The sequence below is a fragment of the Papaver somniferum genome, chromosome 10, assembly GCF_003573695.1.
Source record: "Papaver somniferum cultivar HN1 chromosome 10, ASM357369v1, whole genome shotgun sequence".
Lineage (NCBI taxonomy): Eukaryota > Viridiplantae > Streptophyta > Magnoliopsida > Ranunculales > Papaveraceae > Papaver > Papaver somniferum.
In genome coordinates, this window is record NC_039367.1 from 115,185,530 (window position 1) to 115,209,622 (window position 24,093).

Consider the following 24,093-nt stretch of genomic DNA (forward strand, 5'->3'; position numbering starts at 1 on the left):
AACGGAATGAATTTCCTTCATAATTTTCTTTTCTCGAATCTAAAGAAGATACGAATATAAGAAAATACATTATATTCCTGCAATCTCGCACAAAAAAAATGTTAGCACGTGGTTTTCTTCATATTCAAATCTCATTAGATAACTCCTCTAAGAAATGTTAGCACGTGGTTTCCTTCATATTCAAATCTCATTGGATAACTCCCGTTAAAAGAATGCATCATTCTTTTCCTAGTCATGTTGTTATGCCAGGGGAGGCTTTGGCTCATGCACATCTCCAAATTTCTCCTAAAACAATTGCTTTCGCTCCATAAATCTATACGACATGATTAAAGGAAACATCAATTAGCATTACTTCCATATTTTTATTAAACAAAGCATCAATCAACATTACTTCCATATATTTATTAAACATGTTATGAAATAAATGACCGGTTATCAAGCTTACATATATTCTTGTTTTTCTTCTTTTGCGTAGGAGATATGAAAACTGAATTTCTCTTAGAATATTTAAAAGATGATACTTAAAGATTACAATACAACTATGTTTCCATATCAACAAAGCAATAACAGTTGTTTTCTTTGCCTAGTCATTAACATCATATATAATGTTCTCAAATTATTAATTCATTAATGTAGCGGAGCATATTTTGGGAACAAACCAATGCTTCGGTAATGAATTACAATACAGATTTTAGGGTCAAACAGATAGGTTTTGGTTCACAGGATATTTTTAGGACTGCAATGTAAACCATTGGCTATGAAGTAGATTTTAGTCGCTTAATAAATTTTGAGTTAGAGACTCATAATGCAGATTTTGTATCATGAGACAACCAGCAGTTCAAATTTTTTTAATCATAACAATGTGTTTAGATATTAGAAACAAAAATCAATGACGATAATCAAAAGGAAAAACGTCTTGCTTCACAAAAAGTTAACTTTTTTCTCTTGTACAAGTCATTCTGAAACTGCATACCCAACTAGCTTTTGACTTTATTTTTACTTCCAGAAGTCGATAACCAACTTCTTTAGTGATATCCAAACAAACTATAATTCTATGAACTGTGAACTTTTTTGAAATTGGTAAATCTCATATGAAAGCCGTCGTGTACAATCAATGCTTGACTGACACATATTGAATTGGATTTATAGTTGGAATACGACTATTATTTTACCTAATTTTCTTCTTAACTCAATACGTGTTTTTGCTAATTCACAGTGTTACTATCGTATATGATCGTAAATATTACAGTGATACATTAGTAAAATCGTTGGGTGATAATAAGAACGAGCGACCTGAAAACTCATCAATATCATCGGAATAAGAGATTTTACCGGGGCTTATTGGTTGTAAACCTTACAATCCCCGTGGTATGAGATCCGTTGAATGAAGGTAAGCCCTCCATCAAGCGCTCGCTGGATACCCCTACCCCTCTTATGCTCTCCATTATTGTACTCCCTAGTCCCTCTTACAGTCCTACGCTCTAAAGGTACGTACGGAGTTGCAAAAGGACTAATTAGTGGTCAGGGTCAGGGCATACTCCAAAAAAATCCCTAAGGGCATTCTCTCATTTAAATTAGAAAAATTACACCGAAGTACCTTAGATGTAAACGGTGGTGCTACTCTCCAAAACAGTTCAATTTCTAGTCTCTCACTCACTCTCCATTGTCGTTTAGTCTCTCTATAAACACCTCAATCGTTTGTATCTTCCATTACGTGTCTCTGTCTTGCTATTGCAGATTTCAAAACGGGGTGAAGGAAAGAGGAATTAGGTAGTATAAATTATTAGCTTTTGTTTTCTTTCTCTCCAACTATGAATGTTCTCTCATTTTTACTAGAAGTAGAAGAAGCTTTTGAGAAGATTTCCTTGCTCAACTAATTTCTAAGGGTTTTACTCCAACAATCATCAAATAACTGATAATCATGGATAATCAAACTACACTGAGTGAATCCAGGGTGCGTATTGGTCTTTAATCGTTTTCATTTTTCTTTTATCTGGTAATGGAACTGTTTCGGGAAAGGGCTTTGATGATTATAATGATAAATTGATGTATTGTATTTTTCTTAAAGATTGGATTTTGTTTCTGGGTTTTGAATTTTGTTATCCGGGGTCTAGTGAATTTGAGATTTTTTTCCATGTTTTGACTAATTTGTTAGTTTTAGGATTGATTATGAGTAATAGTGATGATATAAGGATCCATTTTGGTCGAAAATGGATTTATTTTAAGCTACTCAGTACTTTGTCTTGTTTTGGATTGATTTCAATTACGTTTAAAGTAGGTTTCTAGTTTATCTATATGTGATATGTACTTTTAGGGTTTCTTTGATGTTGAAGTTTTTTGGTTAATACACACAATGTTTAATTGTCTTTGGATTGAGTATTGAGTCATTTAGGCTTCATTTTATATGTTCATATGGCTTGGTGATGTTGTTCATTGTTATTGTTGTGTTGCTTCAATTTTTTTTTTGTGATTGGTGTGTTATAAACTCTTCCTTACCCATTTTTTCTGTGTCTCTTGATTGTAGAGGGTAGTTCCGCAGAATACATGGGTGCTAATTACGAATTTCAAACTGGCTTACACTCTACTACGCCGACCAGATGGAACGTTCAACCGTCACCTAGCAGAGTACCTTGACAGAAAAGTTCCTGCAAACATAATTCCTGTGGATGGTGTGTTCTCTTTTGACGTTGTTATTGATCGAAGTACTGGTCTTTTGGTAAGGGTTTACAGGCCAACTCAAGCTGGTGATGCTCAGCCAGGTTATCTGAACCTAGAACAGCCTCTCAGCTCTGACATGGCAGTTCCTGTGATTATTTTCTTCCATGGGGGAAGCTTTGCTCATTCCTCCGCTAGTACTGCTATCTATGACACGCTTTGTCGGCGTCTTGTGGGAGTTTGTAAAGCAGTGGTGATATCTGTAAACTACCGCCGTGCACCTGAAAACAGGCATCCCTGTGCATACGATGATGGTTGGGCAGCTCTGACATGGGTTCACTCAAAGCAATGGCTCAGGAGTGGCAAGGATTCCAAGGTTCGGGCTTACTTGGTTGGGGATAGTTCTGGGGGTAATATTGTTCACCATGTCGCATTGAGGGCTGTAGAATCAGGAACTGAGGTAATGGGGAATGTACTCCTCAATCCGATGTTTGGTGGGATGGAAAGGACCGAGTCAGAGAAGAGGTTAGATGGGAAGTACTTTGTTAGTATTCGAGATCGAGATTGGTATTGGAGAGCATTTCTTCCTGAAGGAGTTGATAGAGATCATCCTGCTTGCAATCCATTTGGTCCCCAAGGTGTCAGCTTTGACGGGATCAAGTTCCCCAAGAGTTTGGTTGTTGTGTCTGGTTTGGATCTTGTACAAGACTGGCAATTGGCTTATGCTGAAGGACTTAAAAAGGCTGGGCAAGATGTGAAACTCGTTTTTCTAGAACAAGCCACAATTGGATTCTACTTGTTACCGAACAACAATCATTTCCATAACGTCATGGAGGAGATCAATACCTTTGTATGTTCTGATAGTTAATAGTACACTTCACTTTCAGATAGAAATCAATTCACTAAAGAGGTTATACGTATTCCTGTTTGGGGTTTGATGTGCAGTGTGTAGAATTTTTATGTATCTTATTAAGACGTGCTATCCGGTATGATGAAACATCTGCAGTCTTTAGGAATTAGATGTTTTGGTATGTTGGTGTGGAATGGGTGTGTATGTTTCTCTGGCTGCAGGGAAGTATTCTCTACTGGATTGCACTAGCAGCTTAATGAAAGCTCCTCAACCGACTTCTGGTTCGTCGGCTGACTCGGCTCTCTTTGAAGGAGCTATAGGGCTGGTTCGGCTATCTTTGAAGGAGCTATAAAGGCTGACGGTAGGAATTGTTTGAAAGGGGTTCAGCAGAAAGGTGTGAAACACAGATCATCTCTCTCCAACTGCTGACAGCACGGAGAATGGTATTGCATGCAGGCGATGGTTGCCTGGCTTCTAATGCTGTAACCATTGATTAACTTTATAACATGGATGGGGAATGCATTCCATACCTTCTGCTTCAAATTTTTGTACATAAATCCTGTTTTTTGTTTATTTTTGTATATAGACTTGGACCTCACTTGGTGTTACTTTCTTGTTTTTTTTTTCTTTAAACAAAGGAAACCATGTAGTGTTACACATTCAGCAAATTTACATCATGAGAAAGATGAGGAATTAACAAGCTAGTTGGATTGGACCACCATTCCCCCCATAAGTTAACTTGCTAGCAGCTTCAGCTAAAGCATCAGCTGCTTTATCACAGCTTCTTAGACAAGACAAAAACACAAAACCAGTACTAATGTTACATGAATTTACACATTTTCAAAGTGAAGGAACACTCTGCCAAGGAGGTAAAGGACACATTTTCTAAGTGAAGGAACACTCTGCCAAGGAGGTAAAGGACCGAAGCTGCTACACATCTACCGCATTTTTCACCCATCTTTTTACACCCCTATGTGTCAGCCATGTCCACCTTTAGATTTTATCCAGGAAAAACATGGGGTCCGCCTTAAAAGTGAGCCAATATAAATTTGACACATAGTGGTGTAGATTTTTTGGGGCAAAAATCCGGTAGATTTTTAGCATTTTCGGTAAAGGACAGTGTTGCTGGAGATGAGTTAATATTCAGATTATCAGTTTCAATGATGACCGCAGACCAACCATGTACCTTGGCTAGATTCATAGCTTCTAGCAGAGCCCAAGCTTCAGCCTGATGTATATCATGTGTTCTTTTTAAGCATCATTTTCCCACTACATAGAGTCCTGGATTGTTTGTTATTATAATTCCAATCCCAGCCAACAGAGATTTACTATCAAAAGAAGCATCAATGTTGATTTTTTAATAACTTGGAGGAGGAGGTTTCAAAAGTCAGATTAAAAATGGATCTAGTTCTAATTGCATTCATAACATTAAAAGTTGAAGTACCAAGATGATGATAAGCAATAGAAGAACTAACATTATATATGACAATATTAGGATTGGGTAATATGTTATCAAAGATAGCTCTGCATATAAGTTTCCATATATGATGAATGGTGTAAACTATGACATGAATAGGATCAGGATTGCTGAAAATATTAATAGGAGTGTTAGAGCATTGCTCGATCGAACTCATAAGTGTTGCTATCTCAAGCTTGTTGTCAAATTTAGTTGTCAAACTATATCTTGATTTCTAGTCTACAATTAGTTAAGACTCGAACTAGGATAGAAACGTAGTTGAGAAACAGTGGACCACAACAGTCATCATTGCATTCTACCGTTTGAAGGCGAAGATCAACCAAAGATTTTGGAGAACTTCATCAACAAAAGGTAAATGAAGAGTGAACCACCTATATCTCAAGTTATATTCACTTTTCTATCATCTGAGACGATGTCGCATAACTAATGAGACTAGTTAGCGAATTTTTTGAAATATAATGACAAAGATTAATGAATAGTTCATACTTGATAAATTTCGGTTAAGGAAAATTTATTGTTCAGAATCAAAACCGTGATTCAAGTTTATCATTCGGAAATAGCCTGGAACGGTGATATGTGTCATTGATGTTATTCAGGAATGTTTCGAATTGATTTAGAGAAATATAGAACTACTATTGATTCGGATACAAGACAGTGGTACCAGTTTTACCGGGAAAACTGTTATAAGTCTGAACCTGTATTACATGTATTAGTACAAGTAGCAGAGTATTTATATATATATATATCGACTTACAAATTAGTGGTAAACATATTCTTATGTATATAATAATGAAAATCTGTGTGACTCGTGAACCGGATCGGTATGCATACTCATATGCAATTCATTCTTGAATGTGGTTACTAAACCGGGGGTGAGTATCCAAACCGGTACACAAACTAAAACAGTTGTATGTTCTGAACTCGGTAGTGTTTCCAAACCGGTACGCAAACCAATTTAGTTCTGTGAACTCCGGAACCGGCGACAGTCTTAAGGTTTCCAAACCGGTACGCAAACCTTGAAAGTTCTGTGAACTCCGGAACTTTGGTTTTGGTTTAAAGTTTCCAAACCAGTATGCGTATTGTGACTGAACTGACTCACGAACTACTAAACCTTGTACATCTACTAATCATGTCGATTATATTTTCAAGTGTGTTTAAATTATTTCTACGAGATAATTAGGATTTGATTAATTCTCTAAAAACACTAGATTAATTGATCAATGTTTGTGACTCGAAGTTAATGTCTTATGTGTTCATGAAAATGAAGATTAATCTTTTAAGTTCAAACCGACTAGTTTCGGCTAACCATGTTGAACATAGTCTTTGTATACGGTTCGGTTATGGTATCACCTAACCAGAGTGTATATCTTGCTTATGTAAATCAGATTCAAAGATTCATCTAACTGTGGATATTGTTTACTTGGTTCCAAAGTTATCTTAGCTTAAACCTAAAACAACCTATGCTTTGAATATCTATAAAAGGGGAACTCCAGGCAACTGGGATCTTTGAATATCGACACTACTTTTTGGTGTGTCCTAGTTGTATCTAGATTCGTCCTCTCCAGAAACCCTTTAAGGGTTTAACGACTACAAAGTCTTCATAGGGATTCGTGAATCCAGGTCAAGTTATTTTTCCATGATAACTCGTGTCTCCTGTATCTTGATCATTTTTTGAGCTTGCTCCATCGATAAAGATATATAGAAATCATCAAAGTTCTCTTTGTATCAAACTTTGTTGATTCCACAAGTTTTATACTTGTGATGTGAATAATAATCTAGGGTTGCATAAGTCCATATTTTGAGGTTAGCTAGACTTTGTCTATTGCTATCGATTTCCACACCTTTGATCATATTGTTTGATTGTAAAAGGAAATCAATTATATAGGCTTAATCTGCGGGAGGAAGATTTGGTTTAAAGTCTTCATCTAAGGGAATCGATTGCATGGAGTCCTGCTGGGATTCAAGAGGCGTAAGGAGCGCGATTGTACCTTAATTGGTGAGATACCTTTTAGGACTCAACTACATTCTAGTCCAAAGTTAATTGGTAGTAGGCTAGTGTCTGTAGCGGCTTAATACAGTTTGGTGTTCAATCTGGACTAGTTACCGGGGTTTTTCTGCATTTGCGGTTTCCTCGTTAACAAAACTTCTGGTATCTGTATTATTTCTTTTTACGCATTATATTGCTTATCTTTATAATTGAAATATCACAGGTTGTGCGTTGATCAATCATAATAGGGACATCCGACCTAGTTTGTAAGATGCGACTTGATTGATACTTGGATATTGGTCTTTGGTACCGTACAAGTTATCTCTTTGTGGTTAGGTTCACGGATTCAATTCTGTAAGCGTATAATCGCAGGAGAGAGAGATTATAACTCTAGATATTATTCCTTGATTGAGTTTTACTCTCGGAGTTGTATTAAGTTTGTCCATACAGATTGCCTAAGAAAAAAATGGTGGTATATTTTGGTACCTCCGCGTTTTCAAGGAGAATCTTTGAACTGCCGAGTATGTGCCCAAGAAAGGAGAGAATGATGTTGCCTTATAAAATTATAATTCCGTAGAAAAGAAGTACTCCAAATGGCTTGAGAAAAGGGACAGTGAAGAAATAGGTAATCAACATCTTCAAGTTGAGCAATATTACAAGGTACACAATGTTGGTTTTCATAATCAACGTATCTAAAAAGTTTTTCCTTAACAGGAAAAGCATTCTGAAGAGCTTTCCACATGAATATCTGAAGCTTGTATGGCATCTTAAGTTCCATAATTTAAGCCAAAATTGAGAAGATAAATTCAGAGAGGCAGAGATGTTTACTTGTTGTTCACGAAGAAGTTTATAAGATGAAGAAGTAGTGAAAATACCAGTGGAAGTAAACGACCAAATGAGTCTATCAGGTTGATCTAACTGAATTAGTATAGGGTCATCCCAGTCTTGTATAATGAGAAGTAGTTGATAGAATCTAGTTAGCAGTCCATATATTAATCTGAGTACCATTCCCTACCTTCTATTTAGCATGCTGATGAATTTCCGAAGACCATGAGATATACTTTGCCATATCTGACTACAATTTGCATTATCTGGAGGAGGATGAGATCGTAAGTCATGCTAAGGAAAATATTTTCCTTTAAGAACTTTTGCACATAGGACATCTTAATTATGAAGCAACTTCCAAGCAAGTTTAGTAAGAAAAGCTAAATTGTAATGATTCAATTGCTTAAGTCCTGATCCACCAGGCCTTTTCGGCAAACATAAATTGTTCTAGATAATCAGATGCTGAGATCTTTGATTGGTAAGATTGTGTCACCAATATTGTTGCTGAATTTTATCATTTTGTTGTATAGTAGAGTCTGGAAGCTTAAAAATTTGCATCTGGTACATACCAATGGTACTTAAAAACAGAATTAAGTTGGGTTGCTTGGTTAACAAGTTTACTTTCCCAGCCCTGCAGCTTGTTTTCATACTTTTCCAAAATTCCTTCACAATTCTTTTGTTTAGATCTGTGGAACAAGAGAGGTATACCCAAGTACTTTCACCTACCCATATGTTTCATACCTAGAATACCAGAAATATTAGCTTTTTGAGTTGAAGAAGTATGCTTACCGAAGAAAAGCATAAATTTCTGCATATTGATTACTTGTCCAGAATCCTGACCAAAACTTTGAAGTAACTGTTGTAAATGTTGCATATGAGCCGTTGTAGCTTGGAAAATAAAAGGGTCTCCTTGATGAATACCACGAGAAAGAGAAAATGAAGCTGAAGGAGACCCATTAACAAGTAAAGAAATGTTAACAATTGAAAATGCATTGTTCAATCAGTTTAATCCAGACTGAATGAAAACCTAGTCTGCGTAAAATTGAAAGAAACACGGACCATTCTGACATACCCAATTTCATGCCAATTGCTGTTAGTTTTCAGGCTATGTAAAATCTCATGTGCAATAATAATATTATCTTGGATGTACCAGAAACATACGTTGTTTGGATGGGAGAAACTTTGGTAAAAGTGGTTTCATTGGTAAAAGTGGTTTCATTTTGTTAACTAAAATCATTAAGGGGACGATAATCTGCAGGTGTCTAAGGATGAGGCACCATCGTCGCCCGAGAAGTCCAATGTTTTATTTGGAAGACCACATCCTTAATTTCTCGAACTTTGAATAAGGTTGTTGTTCAACGAGATAGTAAAACAGTGCAACTGAGATAATAATAAAATATCTTCAATTTCATGTTTAGTATCAACCCATATATAGCAATGTAAGATCTTCGTTTCTTCAATTTCAAGTCTAAGGATGCAGCTTGTTCCATATAATACTCTTTTTGAATGGAGAGCTTACTCTTTTTGAATGGAGATCTTCTTAATATCAAGCAGAATCTAAGATGGTCTATATTGTTTGGTTAAGTGGTGGTAATAGAGGTGTAAAACGTGTCGGCCCAGCATAGCCCGGCACACGAAGTCGCGTGCTTCACGTGCCATGTGTCGTGTTGTGCTGTGCCAACGATTTAAACGTGTTGTGTCGTGTTGTGCTTTACTAGTCAAAAGCTAAGCACAGCACAGCCCACGGGCACAACACACGAATAAACGTGTTGTGCCGTGTTGGCACACGTGTTATAAACAATTTGAAATCACTTTAATGTATACATTATGTCGGACACTATCACGAGAATTTAAATACATATCATTTGAAATTATTTCAAGTAAAATTAACAAGTTTATTCAATAAAAAGAAATAGCCTATCAAATATAAAATTGGATCATTGTCATGTAAATTAATGCTCTAATCAAATATAGGTAACAACATTATAACAACGATATTAGAATATATTTTTCAAATATTTAGGTATTATATGTGTTGTTATAAAAATAAGTCAACATAAAATGTCAAAAACTAGCTAGAATAATGGCTCTTTTGTGAAATATACACAAAATGTGATGTATTATGCCTTGTGATGGGCCGTGCTGGGCTGAATCACGTGTTGTGCTGGGTTGGACTCAGATTTTAGCGTGCTGGGCTGTGCCGGTGCTGTCACAACCCAATTTACACCTTTAGGTGAAACCTGTTTTGAGGCATACTCAATTTTTTTGAGGCATGCTCATTCATTACACCATCTAGGGTGGGTTTATAAGGGGAGTCTAAAGGTAGTTCAATTACCTATATATCCTTAAACAATTTAAATTACTAGAACGCCCTTATCCTCAAAAATCTAAAATCTAAAATCAAAATAAACTTTAAACTTAAACATCTTGGACTCCAATTCAATCAAGAAATTGATCAAGTAAAGCAACCACGAATCAAAGTGAGCGATATTGAAGTGCGAAATCCAAACCTCAATTGCTCTTAGATGTATTTTAGAATGTATGTGTAACAAACCCATCTTGTTTTTGATTGATTTTATTTTGTTTGATCGATAGAATATGATTTCAAAGATGAAATTAGGGTTTTCAGAAGATCAGTTCAGCTGATCTTGGAGTATCAATTTTGAGCCGAACCTAGTGTATGATTTAGAGAAACACTATGTTCGGCTCACGCGACTTTGCTAAATTTTGTTCGAATCAGCCGAACCTAAATTTGTCAGTTTCAGAGTGAAGTTCGGCTGACAACTTTTCAGCCGAACCTCAATTTTTTTAAAATATACCTAGGTTCGGCTGATAACTTGTCAGCCGAGCCTAGGTATATTTTCAAAAAAAGGAAGTTCGGCTGAAAAGTTAACTGTTCATCTGGCCAGTAGATCTGGGTTTTAAAAATTCATTTTTTTTGAAAGATTCAACTTATAAAAAGAAATTAAACCTCGTATAGAAGTCTACCTCTGATTTGAATTACCCATTTTGGTCACTTCTAATCACTAAAATCTCAAAATTCAAAACCCAAGCTTTTTTTCACTTCTTCTTCTTCCTCTCAAAAATCCCAACTCTCTCACATAAATATGATTTATCTACTAATTCATCACTAATAATTTTATTTTTAATTAATCCTTAAAATTCCTAGCTAATCAAATCTAATCATAATCATTAAAATTAATTATGTAAGAGTAGTTATGCCACTATCAAAAAAGATGGATAAGGGGTAATGTTGTTTTTTATTTAGTGATCCTATTTTGACATTATATAGTATGCCTCAAAAAAATTAAGTATACATGATTCCTTCATGTGGCAAGTTATGAGTTATTCTTTGGACTTTAAATATATAAGACTTGAAGTCGAATGGTCCATGAAACACATTCACCGGGACAAAAAAATAATATGACAAACAAACTAAGAACAAGAACGATAAATAGTTTTCGATTGTCATTCATTGAATTCATCATACTAGTATGGAGGGGTTCCATCAACTTTAAAAAACAAAACCCTAAAGACCTAAACAGAACCAGATATCAAAAACAAAAGATCTAATTAGTGAGAAATAGATGCCAGCACCAAACTATAGGAACAAGAACATATGACTTAAGACCCCACCATTATCATCAAACTCTAGTTTCTCCAGTTTCCATCAGAATCACCACCACCTCTGGAGTAACCACCGCCACCATATCCACCACCACGTTCACGGCGACCACCATACCCACCGCCACCTCCTTCACGGCGATCACCATAACCACCACCACCGTACCCACCGCCGCCGCCTTCACGACGACCTCCATAATCGCCTCCGCGAACGCCGCCGTATCCACCGCCGCCGCCTCCTCCGCTTCTGGATTGAGCTTCGTTGACAGTGATGGTCCTTCCATCAAGTTCCTGTCCATTCATCCCTTCGATAGCATCCTTCATAACTTGCTCGTTGGCGAAGGTGACGAATCCAAACCCTCTTGATCTTCCAGTCTCACGATCATTAATGATCTATCAAAGCCAAATAAAAAGAAATAGAGTTAATGAAATTCATAATACAGATCAAATTTAAAAAAGAAAAAAAAAAACAGAAACAAAAAAAAAATAAAAATAAAAATAAAAAAATAATGTGTTTTCGATTAACGTCTCTGGAAAGAGAAGACGAAATTAAACATACCGTTTCCGGTGATTCAATTAAAGTAACAGAGAAACACAGTTAACAGAAATCTATCGTAAAGAAGAAGAAACACATAGTAGTATCACAAGAAAGAAGAAGCTGTCACAAATCAATCTGATTCGATTTGATCCGATCCATCGAAATCGACAGCGCTACCTTTGATTCGAGGATTTCTCCAAAAGTACTGAAAGCTTTCTCGAGACCTTGGTCATCAGTAGCCCAAGCTAAACCACCAACGAAACATCTGTATTCAACATCTCCAGAAGCCATTTGATTCGACACTGAAAATACGAAACCCTAGAAAAACTATTTTTTTTCTTAGAAAAAAGAGGGGGATTAAGAACCAAACCCGCCTCTGAGATAGCACAAGAACAATGTACCACCTAACTCTACTTTTTATAGTGTGAAATCCCTAATCTAAGAGTTCTAACTATGGTTAGTTTCTTGTACGCAGAGAATCTACAAGAATAATAATAATTGTTTGGTTTTCCAGACAACTGTATTCCTATACATCCTGTAGAAGGTTCGTTTACGCGTGTATCTAATATCAGCACGGCTCAGCCCGGTTTGGAAAATTAAGGCATAATTTGGTCTCTCGGCTCAGCTTTTTTTTTTAATCCTGTATATATAAAATTACACCTCTAAAACATGAGCCTATGAGGTCGTCCAGCGTCCACCAATCCAAGCTTGGCTGCTTACTTTTGAACCTCTGTTTAATGTAGAATCTTAATATGTTATTATGGGTTATGCACCGGATAGATGTCGAACCGGTTACTGATATTTTATTGTATGTACCGTGTAGTAATGGAAATACTAGAGCCAAACACATCTTAAAAAATTAATGTGCATATTTTCTTTATCAAAATTGTTTTCTTAACTATGGTTAATTTAGAGTTAAATAAAGCAAATAGATAATGCCGTGTCGAAAGTATGGAGTCATAATAACGACATTTTTGACGCTGAAAGCATTGAAAGTCTTGAATCCATCGATGGTTTGGGTCCTACTATCACGTGATATAGGTGATAGATATGGCATACATTTCGGGCCTTGGGTAGGTGGATCTGTATTCTCTACCCACATACACAAAAAGAAACCGCCTTACCAGCGGCGAGATCTAATTGGCAATTTGGCATTCGTCACGATGCATGATTCGATTTGGAAATTTGAACTCGGCACATAAAATACGGTCCGTTAAGTGATAAGAAAAGCTTACTAGAGAGTGACATGATGCCGCAATGTGCCAATTGGTATTGTTGTCGAAGTTGTGATACAATTGAACTTTGATGCTGCGTAATAATATTATGATACTGTATAACAATGATTGAGAGCTATTGTTTTCTCATTGTTATAGTTACGGATCTTCAACAACGATGGTGCTAAACTTACAACCTTTGGGATCATTGGAGTACTTGGAAGGACGAAGATTTCAAGGAACGTTGAAGATTAGACTATGGAATAAGAGCTACTAAAGTTTATCTTTTTTGTATTCCATATGTATTAATAGTTTTGTCACTAAAATTGACAAAGGGGGAGATTGTTAGAGCATAGCTCGGTCAACCTCGCATGCGTTGCTATCTCAAGCATGTTTGTCAATGTTAATGATCAAAACTATAAGTCTTGATTTCTAGCCTACATAGCTAAGTCTCGGACTAGGATAAAAAAGTGTAGTTGAGCTCAAGGACTTCATGGCGATTCATCATACAACGAAGAAGATCTATACAAGGAACCGTGGAACTTCATCAACAAAAAAGGTATGTGGAGACTTGAACTTATCTATCACTCGAAAGTCTATCTCTTATATCTCCTACTTCTTATGAGACAAAAGTCGTATGCTATATAAACTAGATCATACACATTTGATATTTCGAGCTGAGCATTCATTGCTTATCTTTTATCTCGAAATCATGTGTTGGTAAAGCGTTTCGCTTTGATCAAGTTTATCTTCACCTAGTGACGAAAGTCATGAAAAGTTTCAATCACTTTGAGAATTGCTCTGACGTGAGTCGGTCTGTGAATAACGGCTACATAGCGTCCTCTGAGAATGTCTCAATGATTGAAATGAGAGTTTAGATTACATAACCATGTATTCCTTGAACCGAAGTTTTCGAACTTTGTTGATCAAGAGAAATCGGGAGGATTGTGGAATTGGCTTGCCAAGTCCGCGAACCCAGTCCGCGAACTGTCGGAAGTTCTCGGCCAAGAATTTCTGCTGGATTTTCCAAAACTCGTTTGTGTGCTAAGTCCGCGAACTCAGTCCGCGAATCCAGTCCGCGAACTGGCGGAAGTTCTCTTTCCGAGAATTTCTACTAAGTTTGGAAAATTCAACCGATTAACTTAAGTCCGCGAACTTGTTTGTGAACTTAAGAGGTTATGATCTAAAGATGTGCTCTGAACATGAAACATTAAATTACTAAGGAATGCTTTATGCAAACCGTGGCTATAATGTTCATGAGCTGATTCAATCGAATCGAATCATCTTTGTTTCAATTGTGTCTTGTGTAGTTACATAAGATCTCATAGCAATTGAACAACTCTTTAACTAGTTCATTTGAGTCAATTGAACTAGTTATGGTGAAAAAGAACAAGGTTAATATGAAATGCTCACATGGTTAACCTTTTGGGTTACTATGTTGAACCAGCATACACGTACACATTTGGGCATGGTTTTCACGAACCCAGTAAACATCTACCTAAGTTTTCGATCTAACGGTTGAGAAATATTAGCTTGAATCTAAATCAGGTTTTCATCTAACGGTGAATAAGGATTGCTTTGTAACTAAGGAAAAACCCTGATTTGAAGGCTATATAAAGGAGACACCTAGCATTGTGCAAAACTAATCCCCACACGTATGTGTGCTACTAGTTCGCCCGCTAGAGTCGATCTCCATTACCCTTTGATTTTCTTCTCTAAAATCAGGTTAACGAATTAAAGGATTCATTGGGATTGTGAAGCCAGACCGATACTACTTTATCATAGTTGTGTGATCTGATATTACATCTTCTATCGTACGAGTACAATCGATTGATTGACTTGAGATCGTGAGAGTTCTCCGATAGGCAAGATAAAGAAGTCACAAACATCTTCGTCTCGCTGTTTGTGATTCCTCGACAATCCGCTTGTGTAGTCAGGAAGGATTGTAGAGAGGTGATTGATTAATGTAGGCTGTTCTTCGGGAATATAAGACCGGATTATCAATTGGTTCATGTTCACCTTGATTTTATATATTAAGACGGAACAAAACCTAGGGTTTATCTGTGGGAGACAGATTTATCCTTTGATAGACTTTTCTGTGTGAGACAGATCTGTTTATTATCAAGTCTGTGATTTTGGGTTGCAGTAACTCTTGGTTGTGGGTGAGAGAAGCTAAGGGAATCAAGTGCGCAGTATCCTGCTGGGATCAGAGGCGTAGGAGTACAACTGCACCTTGGATCGGTGGAAGACTGATTGGGGTTCAACTATAGTCCAGTCCGAAGTTAGCTTGGAGTAGGCTAGTGTCTGTAGCGGCTTAATGCAATGTGTATTCAATCTGGACTAGGTCCCGGGGTTTTTCTGCATTTGATGTTTCCTCGTTAACAAAACTTATGGTGTCTGTGTTATTTCTTTTCCGCATTATATTTTATATAATTGAAATAATACAGGTTGTGCATTAAAATCATCAATTGGAAATCCAACCTTTGGTTGTTGATTGATATTGATTGTTACTTGGACATTGGTTTTTGGTACCGTCCAAGTTATCTCTCTTTGATAAAGACTCGCAGATTTCTATTTGCTTGAGTAAAGATCAAATCGAGAGATTGAGATATAAACTCTTTGATATATCTTTTTATTGGTTGAGTCTGACTGTCTAATTGATTCTCATAAAAAGTATATTGGAGTTTTTCCATACAGATTGCTAAGCGAAATATTGGGAGGTGTTGTTAGACCCTCGCTTTTTCAATTGGTATCTGAGCAGGCACACACGTTAAAGACCTTATAAGTCTGTGTTTGTAGCGATCTGATTATGGACGAGTCTATCTCTAATAACGTACCAGTTCAGAAATTACCAGAAGATTCTAAAAGCTTGGATTCACCTGAGAGAACTGTCACATCTAAGTCAATATCCAAACATTCTCTTGATGTAAAAACTGTTGATTGGGAAACTCTCCTAGAAGAACAGTTGGATGAACTTTCTGATGAAGGTGATTCAGATATTGATAGAGATGTTGATGAGGAAGTCTCAGAGTATGTTAAGTTTTTGGATTCTTGGAATATAAGAAGATTACAACTTTTCATGTCACACCTCTTCTGACTCCTCTCTGTCGAGAAAACAAGAAATTGAGAAGATGTTACGCAAGTGTTTATTTTTCGAATCGTTCTACCGAATCGATCCTCAAGGATTCTGGGGAAAACCTACGTATGAAGTCACTTGAATGTGATAATCTTTATCAAAAGTACTTTTTGTTGGAAGAGAAACTTGGAGAATCTGAAGCAAGGTTTAACTTCCAACAAACAAGTTTTGACGACAGAGAAAGCGCTTATCTCACTCGAGAAAAACGCCTTGAGGATGATTTAGCTGCTGCTCTTGATAAAATCAAGATGTTGGAAAATGACTTGAAAAAGTTCAATACTAGTTCAAACAAATTAACCACTATGCTAGGAGCAAGTAAAAATCATCGTGATACACGAGGATTGGGCTATAAGGGAATAGATGCTCCAAGTAATAGCAAAGAGGTAAAATTTATCAAGGCTAGTGATTCTTCTCAACAAAAGGTTTCCACTGATGGAAAAAGTGAAATACCTTCTCCGATAGTTAAGGTTCAAAAGATCAAAGTTTATCAACCTCCAAAGATAGCACACACAGATCGAGGTAAGAACATTCCTTATGTTTGCCACTATTACGGAAATAAAGGTCACCTGGAAAGGAGATGTCGTTTCCGTATAAGGAATGAGAAACTTCGTGATGTTCTTGTTTGGGCATCACAAGAAGTTGTGAAACCAAGATCATACGCTAAGACTGATCCTCTTAACGTTACAGGTTGTAATTATCCAACCTTTAGGCAAAGGAATCAGTGCTATGATAGACCTAGATTTGCCTATAAACGTCGTACGAATCCTTTTCATAATCGTAATGGTTATCAAAAGGATAACTTCGTAAAAACGAAGACAAGATCCGATACTCCCAATTGGAGAAAGACTAACTTGCAAAAGAATAGTCAATCCAATTATCTTCCAAGAATTATAGAAGAGAGTGATGGGAAGAACGTTCTGACTGTTCCTAAATGCACTCAGAAGTGGACACTGGAGAAAGACAATGATGTTTTGAGTGTGAAAAGGAATGATCTTCCAGAAAACTCCATGACTAAGGAAAAGTCAGTATGCATGATGTTGGAACTTAACAAGTTTTTTGGAAAAATGAAATTGGATGTGAAAGGTTCTAAAAGTGATATCTTTCATGATAATCCAAAGGTCACTTGTGGTGAGCAAGACTTTGTTCACCCCAACGCAACTTGATTGTGTTGGAAATGTATCCTCACCTAGGAATGCCCTGCTTTGTATACAGTGAGGGAAGCACAAGAATTGGAGCACACATATTATGTTCGGTAAGGCGGTAGAATTCGATTGGATTCATCTAAAAAGGTATGTCTATAAACTTGAGCAAGATTTGTACTTTTATTTGCTTAGAATACTTATAATAATCTTTCTTATCGTTCATATTTACCTAACTTGATATGTGTTTAAGGTTCTTAAATGTTTAGGTTTGAAAATAATAGTTCGGGATGTTTGGACTACATGGTACACATACCAAGTATGCATAACAACATTCAAAATCAAAATCCAGGGGTTTAAGTTCGCAAACCCGTATGCATACTTGACATCGATATTCGGTAAACTTGTTTTGGCCGTAACTTCTTAGTCCGAACTCGGATTTACCTTATTATTTTTGCATACTCTTCATTATTGAATTCCCTTCAAAATGGATATGAGAATTGTTGAATTTGGATGAGTTAATATTGGTCTTTGTCCTGTCTCTTGTTTTTTAGTGTTTGCTCCGTTTCGTTGCACTTGTTCTATTTTCTTGGACTTGGGAACTGGTATTCTTGGAGAAATCCTATTCTAAGATATTTTGTGGCTGTTACAAGAGTGATGTTGGTGAATCACAAAGAAGGAAGTTCAAGAATGGGTAGTAGTTCACATTGCTATATATTCTTGAGTGTTCACAATCATCTCATGTGAACTATGGTGCATAGTCGTCAATGACTTTGTATGTGCTTCTTTGTTAAGGAAATCTTTTTATACGATTTTGGTAACCACTCTTGGTATAAATCCGTGCGAAAAAGATTGATTCTACCTTCTAAGGGCAAAGATTGTTATTGCAGTATTAATCTTTACGATTTTGAAGTATTGCAATATTTTTATGGGATATGTATTGTTTGCGTCCGTGAACTTGAAGGTCCCATATGTTGTCAAAAGTAAAGTCGTTCATGAATCGGTATTCATATTGATGAAAGGACGAATGGACTTTTGACATATACAAAAGTTATGCCTATGCAGACATGTATTTGATGGTAAATAGGATACAATCTTTTGTTCAACAAGGATAAAGTCTATTATGTCGTTATGATGGAAAATAGAATAGATCCTTGTATGTTATCCATGGTATTGATCTTCATTGATTCATTTTATTATGTTTTACCGTGAAGGCTCCATTGTGCGTCTTATGTTGAGCACCTTTCAACTAAGTCGATTTACCTTGGCTTTGTTGGTTGTTCCATGAGATGCTATATGTCGAGCATTAGGAACTAAATTAATCAACTAGTTTGGTTATTTAGTTAGTACTCCATAAGTTTTCTTTCTTATGTTGAGTGCATGTACGGTTAAGGTTGTCATATTTTATGATGAACTTAGTCGGGGTTCCATAAGTTCTTTTATGTTGAGCCCAAAATAATTAAATTGATTACTTCTGTGATTAGTTTGGTTTTTTGTATTCCAATTATATTAATTATAGGTCTCTTGTAATTAATCTAGTTGAGTTTTCATATATTCCACAAGTTCTTGTGTTGAGTATATGAAAGACTACACTATCATGTTCTTTTGGTTAATGTAGTCATGTATTCCGTAAGGTTTTCCTTATGTTGAGTATTTGAACGGTTAAGTTAGTCATCTCCATATGATTGACTTAGTCGTAGCTCCGTAAGTTTACTTATGTTGAGCACCTTCAATTAAATTGATCACTTTTGTGGTTTGATTTAGTTGCGTATTCCAATTGAATTAATCATGGGTTTACTTGTGGTTAATTTGGTTGAGTTTTGGATATAGAAAATCATTCTCATGGTTTTTGGTTTCCAATAAAAAAATCCTTTTTTTCTTTCGAAATTAAGGTTGCTCTTGTTGTTCTTTCGGGAATGACATCAAATGGGGGAGAGTTCTTTTGAACTTGTGCTTAATGGTAATATCTTGCGGGGAGTGCGGCTGTGGAATTTTATAGAGGTTATCTTGTATCTTAAAACTCCTTGATGAATGTTGTTAGCTTCGGCTATTAGATTGCATCTAAATTAAGTTGGTATGTATTTTTCTTTTGGTCATGAAATGTCTCTTGTGGAAATTTCATTATGATCCCATTCTTGTACCTTTGCCAATTTTATTGACAAAAAGGGGGAGAAATATTGTAGTTCACACTACAAATACATATGGTCCTGGATTATTGTGTAAGGGGGAGTGGTTTCCATGATCGAGATGGAGTATTGACTAAGGGGGAGTGATACATATCACCGTAGTATTATTGTTAAAGTCGTGATACAATTGTACTTTGATGTTATATAATAATACTATGACACTGTATAATAATGATCGAGAATCTAGATTTCTCTCATTGTTATAGCTACAGATCTTCAACAACGATGGTGCTAAACTTACAACCTTTGGGATCATTGGAGTACTTGGAAGGACAAAGATTTCAAGGAACGTTGAAGATTAGACTATGGTCTAGGAGCCACTAAAGTTTATCTTTTTTGTATTCCATATGTATTAATAGTTTTTTCACTAAAATTGACAAAGGGGGAGATTGTTAGAGCATAGCTCGGTCAACCTCGCATGCGTTGCTATCTCAAGCATGTTTGTCAATGTTAGTGTAGATGGTGGATTTTCGACAAAGGATAAAATCGTAAACCCATATTATACGAACTCCTGATCCAGCAATCAGATGTGAGTATTGAGACACGAGTCTCTCATCGAATCCTCTGACTGAGAATACTTTCTCTCAGAGTACATGCGGATATGTAGTCTCTCGGCTGGACAACGATATATCTCATGAATACTGAACACTTCAGTAATTACTTCTATATAGAATCACGAGATTGACGGCTCCTAGACAGCTTGCTCTGCTAGTATAGAGCGATAACGTCTTCAGGATACAAACAACAAGTTTTCCCTGACTATATAAAGGATATGAAGCTCCAGCAAGCTCATGTCAGAATAATTAATGCTCCTAGACATCTTGCTCTGCTAGTACAGAGCCATCAATTAATTATTCTTAAATTCTTGGATTCATCCACTGAATTCCGAAAATATTCAAATATTTTCGCAATATTTCGTTACTTCAATATATGGTTCTTCCTAGCAGAATTCTATGGGTTAGTAATAAATATTCAACGCACAGGCATCTGAGCTACCTCTAAGTAAGCCCCGGCTCGAAAGGTGCAAGTATACTCAACGATGATACACTAACAATCACCGCACGAACGAGTATTTCAAAATACGACGAAACGATGAACCTATACAAAATAGGAAGGAAAATAATAAATAATTAAAATATTGACCAAGGCGCTGGGAGCATGGGCCCACCGACTGGCCGGTCGTGTCGTGGTCAATCCCACGCCAGTTTTATATTTTTGTCATATTTTCTGTTATTTTCCTTGATCTCATGAAAATCCTTTCATTTGAACAAATATCCTTCGTTTTGAGGAAACTCCTCGATTTCGTGGTGTTTCCTTCACACCAAGGAAATAATATAAAATTAGTGAAAATATTGTGGGACCGTGATTATTGGTCAACCGGCCATGCCTTGATCCCAGCCATCCCCAAACCTCATGGTTCCTCATTATTTTATTATTATTTCCCTAAACTCATGAAAACTCCTTAATCTCATGGTATTTTCACAAAACCATGGAAAATATAATATAAAATTAGGAAAACCCGTGGGACCGAGCCCCAACCGGCCGGCCATGCCTCAGCCGGTCCCACACGCCCTATTGTTTTATTATTATTATTTTAAGGTTTCCTTGATCCCATGAAATTCCTTGATTTCATGGTATTTCTCTCAAATTATGAAAATTCCTTCAAATCATGGAAAAATACACATAAAATACATAAAATTAAGGAAATTCGTGGGACCGGGCCCAAGGCCCTAGCCGTCCCCACACACCCTTATTTTATTATTTTAATATTATTTGCTTTCTTGATCCCATGGAAACTCTCACTTTAAGGAAACTCCTTAATTTCAACAAAATTCCTTGATTCATGATATTTTCATAAAATCATGAAAAATATTATAAAATTAGGAAAAGGCACCATGGGACCGTGGTCACTGGACGGCCGACCATGCCTTGGCTCCAGCGGTCCCAGCCACATATTCCTTTATTTTGTAATTATTTTCCTTCATCTCATGAAGTTTCCTCAGTTTCGACAAAACCCTAATTTTGTCATATTTTCTCGAATGGATGCTCAACTGCACGCCAGAAAATATCAAAATTCTCAGGATTGAGACACGGACGTGTTGACGACGTGAGAATATTACCTTGACCGACCAGGGTTGGCTCCTTGGATCGCAATGAGCCGGTCCCACGTATTTTCATGATTTGACCTAATTTGCGCAATTGCACGTATTAGGTCCAAAACTCTTCCAAATAATTTTGGATTTTCATGGAATGATCGTCAGTCGATCCCGTGACCACCCAGGGCTGATTTCATGATCCCTTGGTCGGTCCCTCACCTCTTCATAATTAATTAGATTTTATCACCTAAGGCTCAGACGAGCATTATAGGAGAAATGATTGAACACTAATAACTTTACGACGATCTCATGATCAGTATTCTTATTAATTGTGCTCGGTTCAACTACCTACCAGTATTCTAATTAATGTTTTATTTTGGTCACGCTGCCAATAATTCATCAGACGAGCAACACTTGCTCAGATGAGCAATATTTGCTCAAACCAAGGAATATTGATTCAACCCTCAATATTCAACAATTCATCGAATGAGCAATACTTGCTCATCTCAACTATCAACGTGAGAATTATACCTCTGTCTCAACAGACACGTTCAATTCATGAGCCTTGGAACATTTTGCAAAATTATGTTCAACTCAGCAAATACATGGATTCATCGTCCCATAAAGTCATGAAGTCAACAACTGACTAATTAACCACGAGACGTCAATCGTGTCACATGGGGGATATCAACTAGGGTTTTGGTCTGGCGGTCTACGACACGTGCGTTCATATACACGATGGGAATATGAGCAAGTCGTGCAATCAGTTGAAGGAGTTAACAAAGTAGTGGATGGAAAATCGACCAAGTCTCCGCACGATGAGCAACTGGTTTCAAACATGATTTCCATTCTCCCTCTCTTTGATTCCATCAACTGTCACACTTCATGGGATCATGGAGTCTACAATTTCCAGCAAATATAAATAAGTTTCTGAATCATGATTGGAGGACAACGAAGAATCTCACGTCTCACAGACAACAGAGATCAACACTTCATCAATTGAGCAATTACTCTCAATTGAGTAACTTCAATCATTCAGAACTTATCTTATTTAGAATTCACAACACACCTACAATCTTTAATTACTATTGATTCCACACATTTCTCAGCTTCCCTCCTACAAATCGACCTATCCTCTCTTGTGACCGAATTTACTCTGGAACGACCATTGTCTTGGTTTAGGCAGGATTACTACAGATTGATCTCTCGAATTCAAAGCACTCCCTTCTTGCAGTGCATCTGTGTGAGGTTGAACATTTCGCTCGGTTCAAGGAGTCTCCTCCGTACGGTCGTCTCCTCAATTCCGTAAAAACCAACAAATCGTTTTGCCCCATCCACAGATTGGCGACCACAGTGGGAGATTAATCTCTCGGTTGCAATCTCAAGTTTTCACAATATGGTTGATCTTAGGTCACGTACGATCGCAGTTCCTAACACAAACGATGGTAGCACCAACAAAAACGACAATGAGGATATCCCGGAAACAATTCCGGCCTCTAACACCGACGGTGATGATATTACTCCTCCTCATGATAACACGGAAGGTCATCCTCTGTTCGGCCGACACCCTGATGAAGTCAGAGGAAACCCACTACCTACCATTGCTGATCTCATCAAAGTGCAAGAGACCCTTGCACAGAATCAAACTGATATGACTACTACACAGAAATAGTTGTTTAATTGTCTGAAGACTCTCACTGACAAGATGTCAGAGAAAACTCAAGAAAAAGGAAAAATCCTCAGACGCTGATCCTGAGGTAATTCCGACTCATACAGTAGATGATGATGAAGTCCGCAAAGCTGCAGACGATCCATCGTCAAAGGAATCATTGAACTTCATTACTCGTGAAGATTTGGAACGCCTTATGGAGAACCGTGGAAAGGACAAGATCCCACATGTCCATCGTCACCAGCCTCCATACCCTGCTGCTACACAGAGGATTCCTCTTCCAAAAGGTTATATCTCTCCAACCTTTACTTTGTACGACGGAACCTGCAATGCTCGGGAACATGTTTCTCGGTTCCTAGAAGCTTTGGGTGAACATGAGCATAACCATGTTGTTCGCCTCAAAGAATTTTCAAAGTCCTTGAAAGTCAGGGCGTACACCTGGTACAACAACATCGCACTAGGAACTATCAACAGTTAGAGAGAAATGGTTAATGCTTTCTATAGGAAGTATTTCTTCGTTTCAGAGAAAGTCACCCTCTCTGATCTCGGAAGGATGTTTCAAAAGAACAACGAACATCCTAACGATTATGTGAAAAAGTTCAGAGTTCAAGCGCTGGATTGCCATGATCCGAAATTCACATAGCAACAACTTGTGAACTTACGCATCAACGGAATGATTTCAGTCTACAGAGCCTTA

The 24,093-nt window shown here is 37.0% G+C and overlaps 2 protein-coding genes across 2 annotated transcripts; one reads left to right on the top strand and one right to left on the bottom strand.

The window, feature by feature from the left end:
• Positions 1-1,606: 1,606 nt before the first annotated feature.
• LOC113318658 (gibberellin receptor GID1C-like) lies at positions 1,607-4,113 on the top strand. The gene is made up of 2 exons (XM_026566862.1): positions 1,607-1,954; positions 2,525-4,113. The coding sequence occupies exons 1-2, from the start codon at positions 1,922-1,924 to the stop codon at positions 3,521-3,523; spliced, it is 1,032 nt and encodes a 343-aa protein (XP_026422647.1). The 5' UTR covers positions 1,607-1,921; the 3' UTR covers positions 3,524-4,113.
• Positions 4,114-11,230: 7,117 nt separating this feature from the next.
• On the bottom strand, positions 11,231-12,354 carry LOC113318291 (glycine-rich RNA-binding protein 2-like). The gene is made up of 2 exons (XM_026566438.1): positions 12,134-12,354; positions 11,231-11,811 (listed from the first exon to the last, which is right to left on the bottom strand). Exons 1-2 carry the CDS (start codon positions 12,245-12,247, stop codon positions 11,446-11,448), a joined length of 480 nt encoding a protein of 159 aa, XP_026422223.1. The 5' UTR covers positions 12,248-12,354; the 3' UTR covers positions 11,231-11,445.
• Positions 12,355-24,093: the final 11,739 nt, after the last annotated feature.

Excerpts from the sequence above, each read along its gene's own strand:
- LOC113318658 (XM_026566862.1), top strand. The coding sequence starts at position 1,922 with ATGGATAATCAAACTACACTGAGTGAATCCAGG. Across the intron at positions 1,955-2,524 it reads CTACACTGAGTGAATCCAGG|AGGGTAGTTCCGCAGAATAC; the intron begins GTGCGTATTGGT and ends TCTTGATTGTAG.
- LOC113318291 (XM_026566438.1), bottom strand. The coding sequence starts at position 12,247 with ATGGCTTCTGGAGATGTTGAATACAGATGTTTCGTTGGTGGTTTAGCT. Across the intron at positions 11,812-12,133 it reads GAGAAATCCTCGAATCAAAG|ATCATTAATGATCGTGAGAC; the intron begins GTAGCGCTGTCG and ends TGGCTTTGATAG.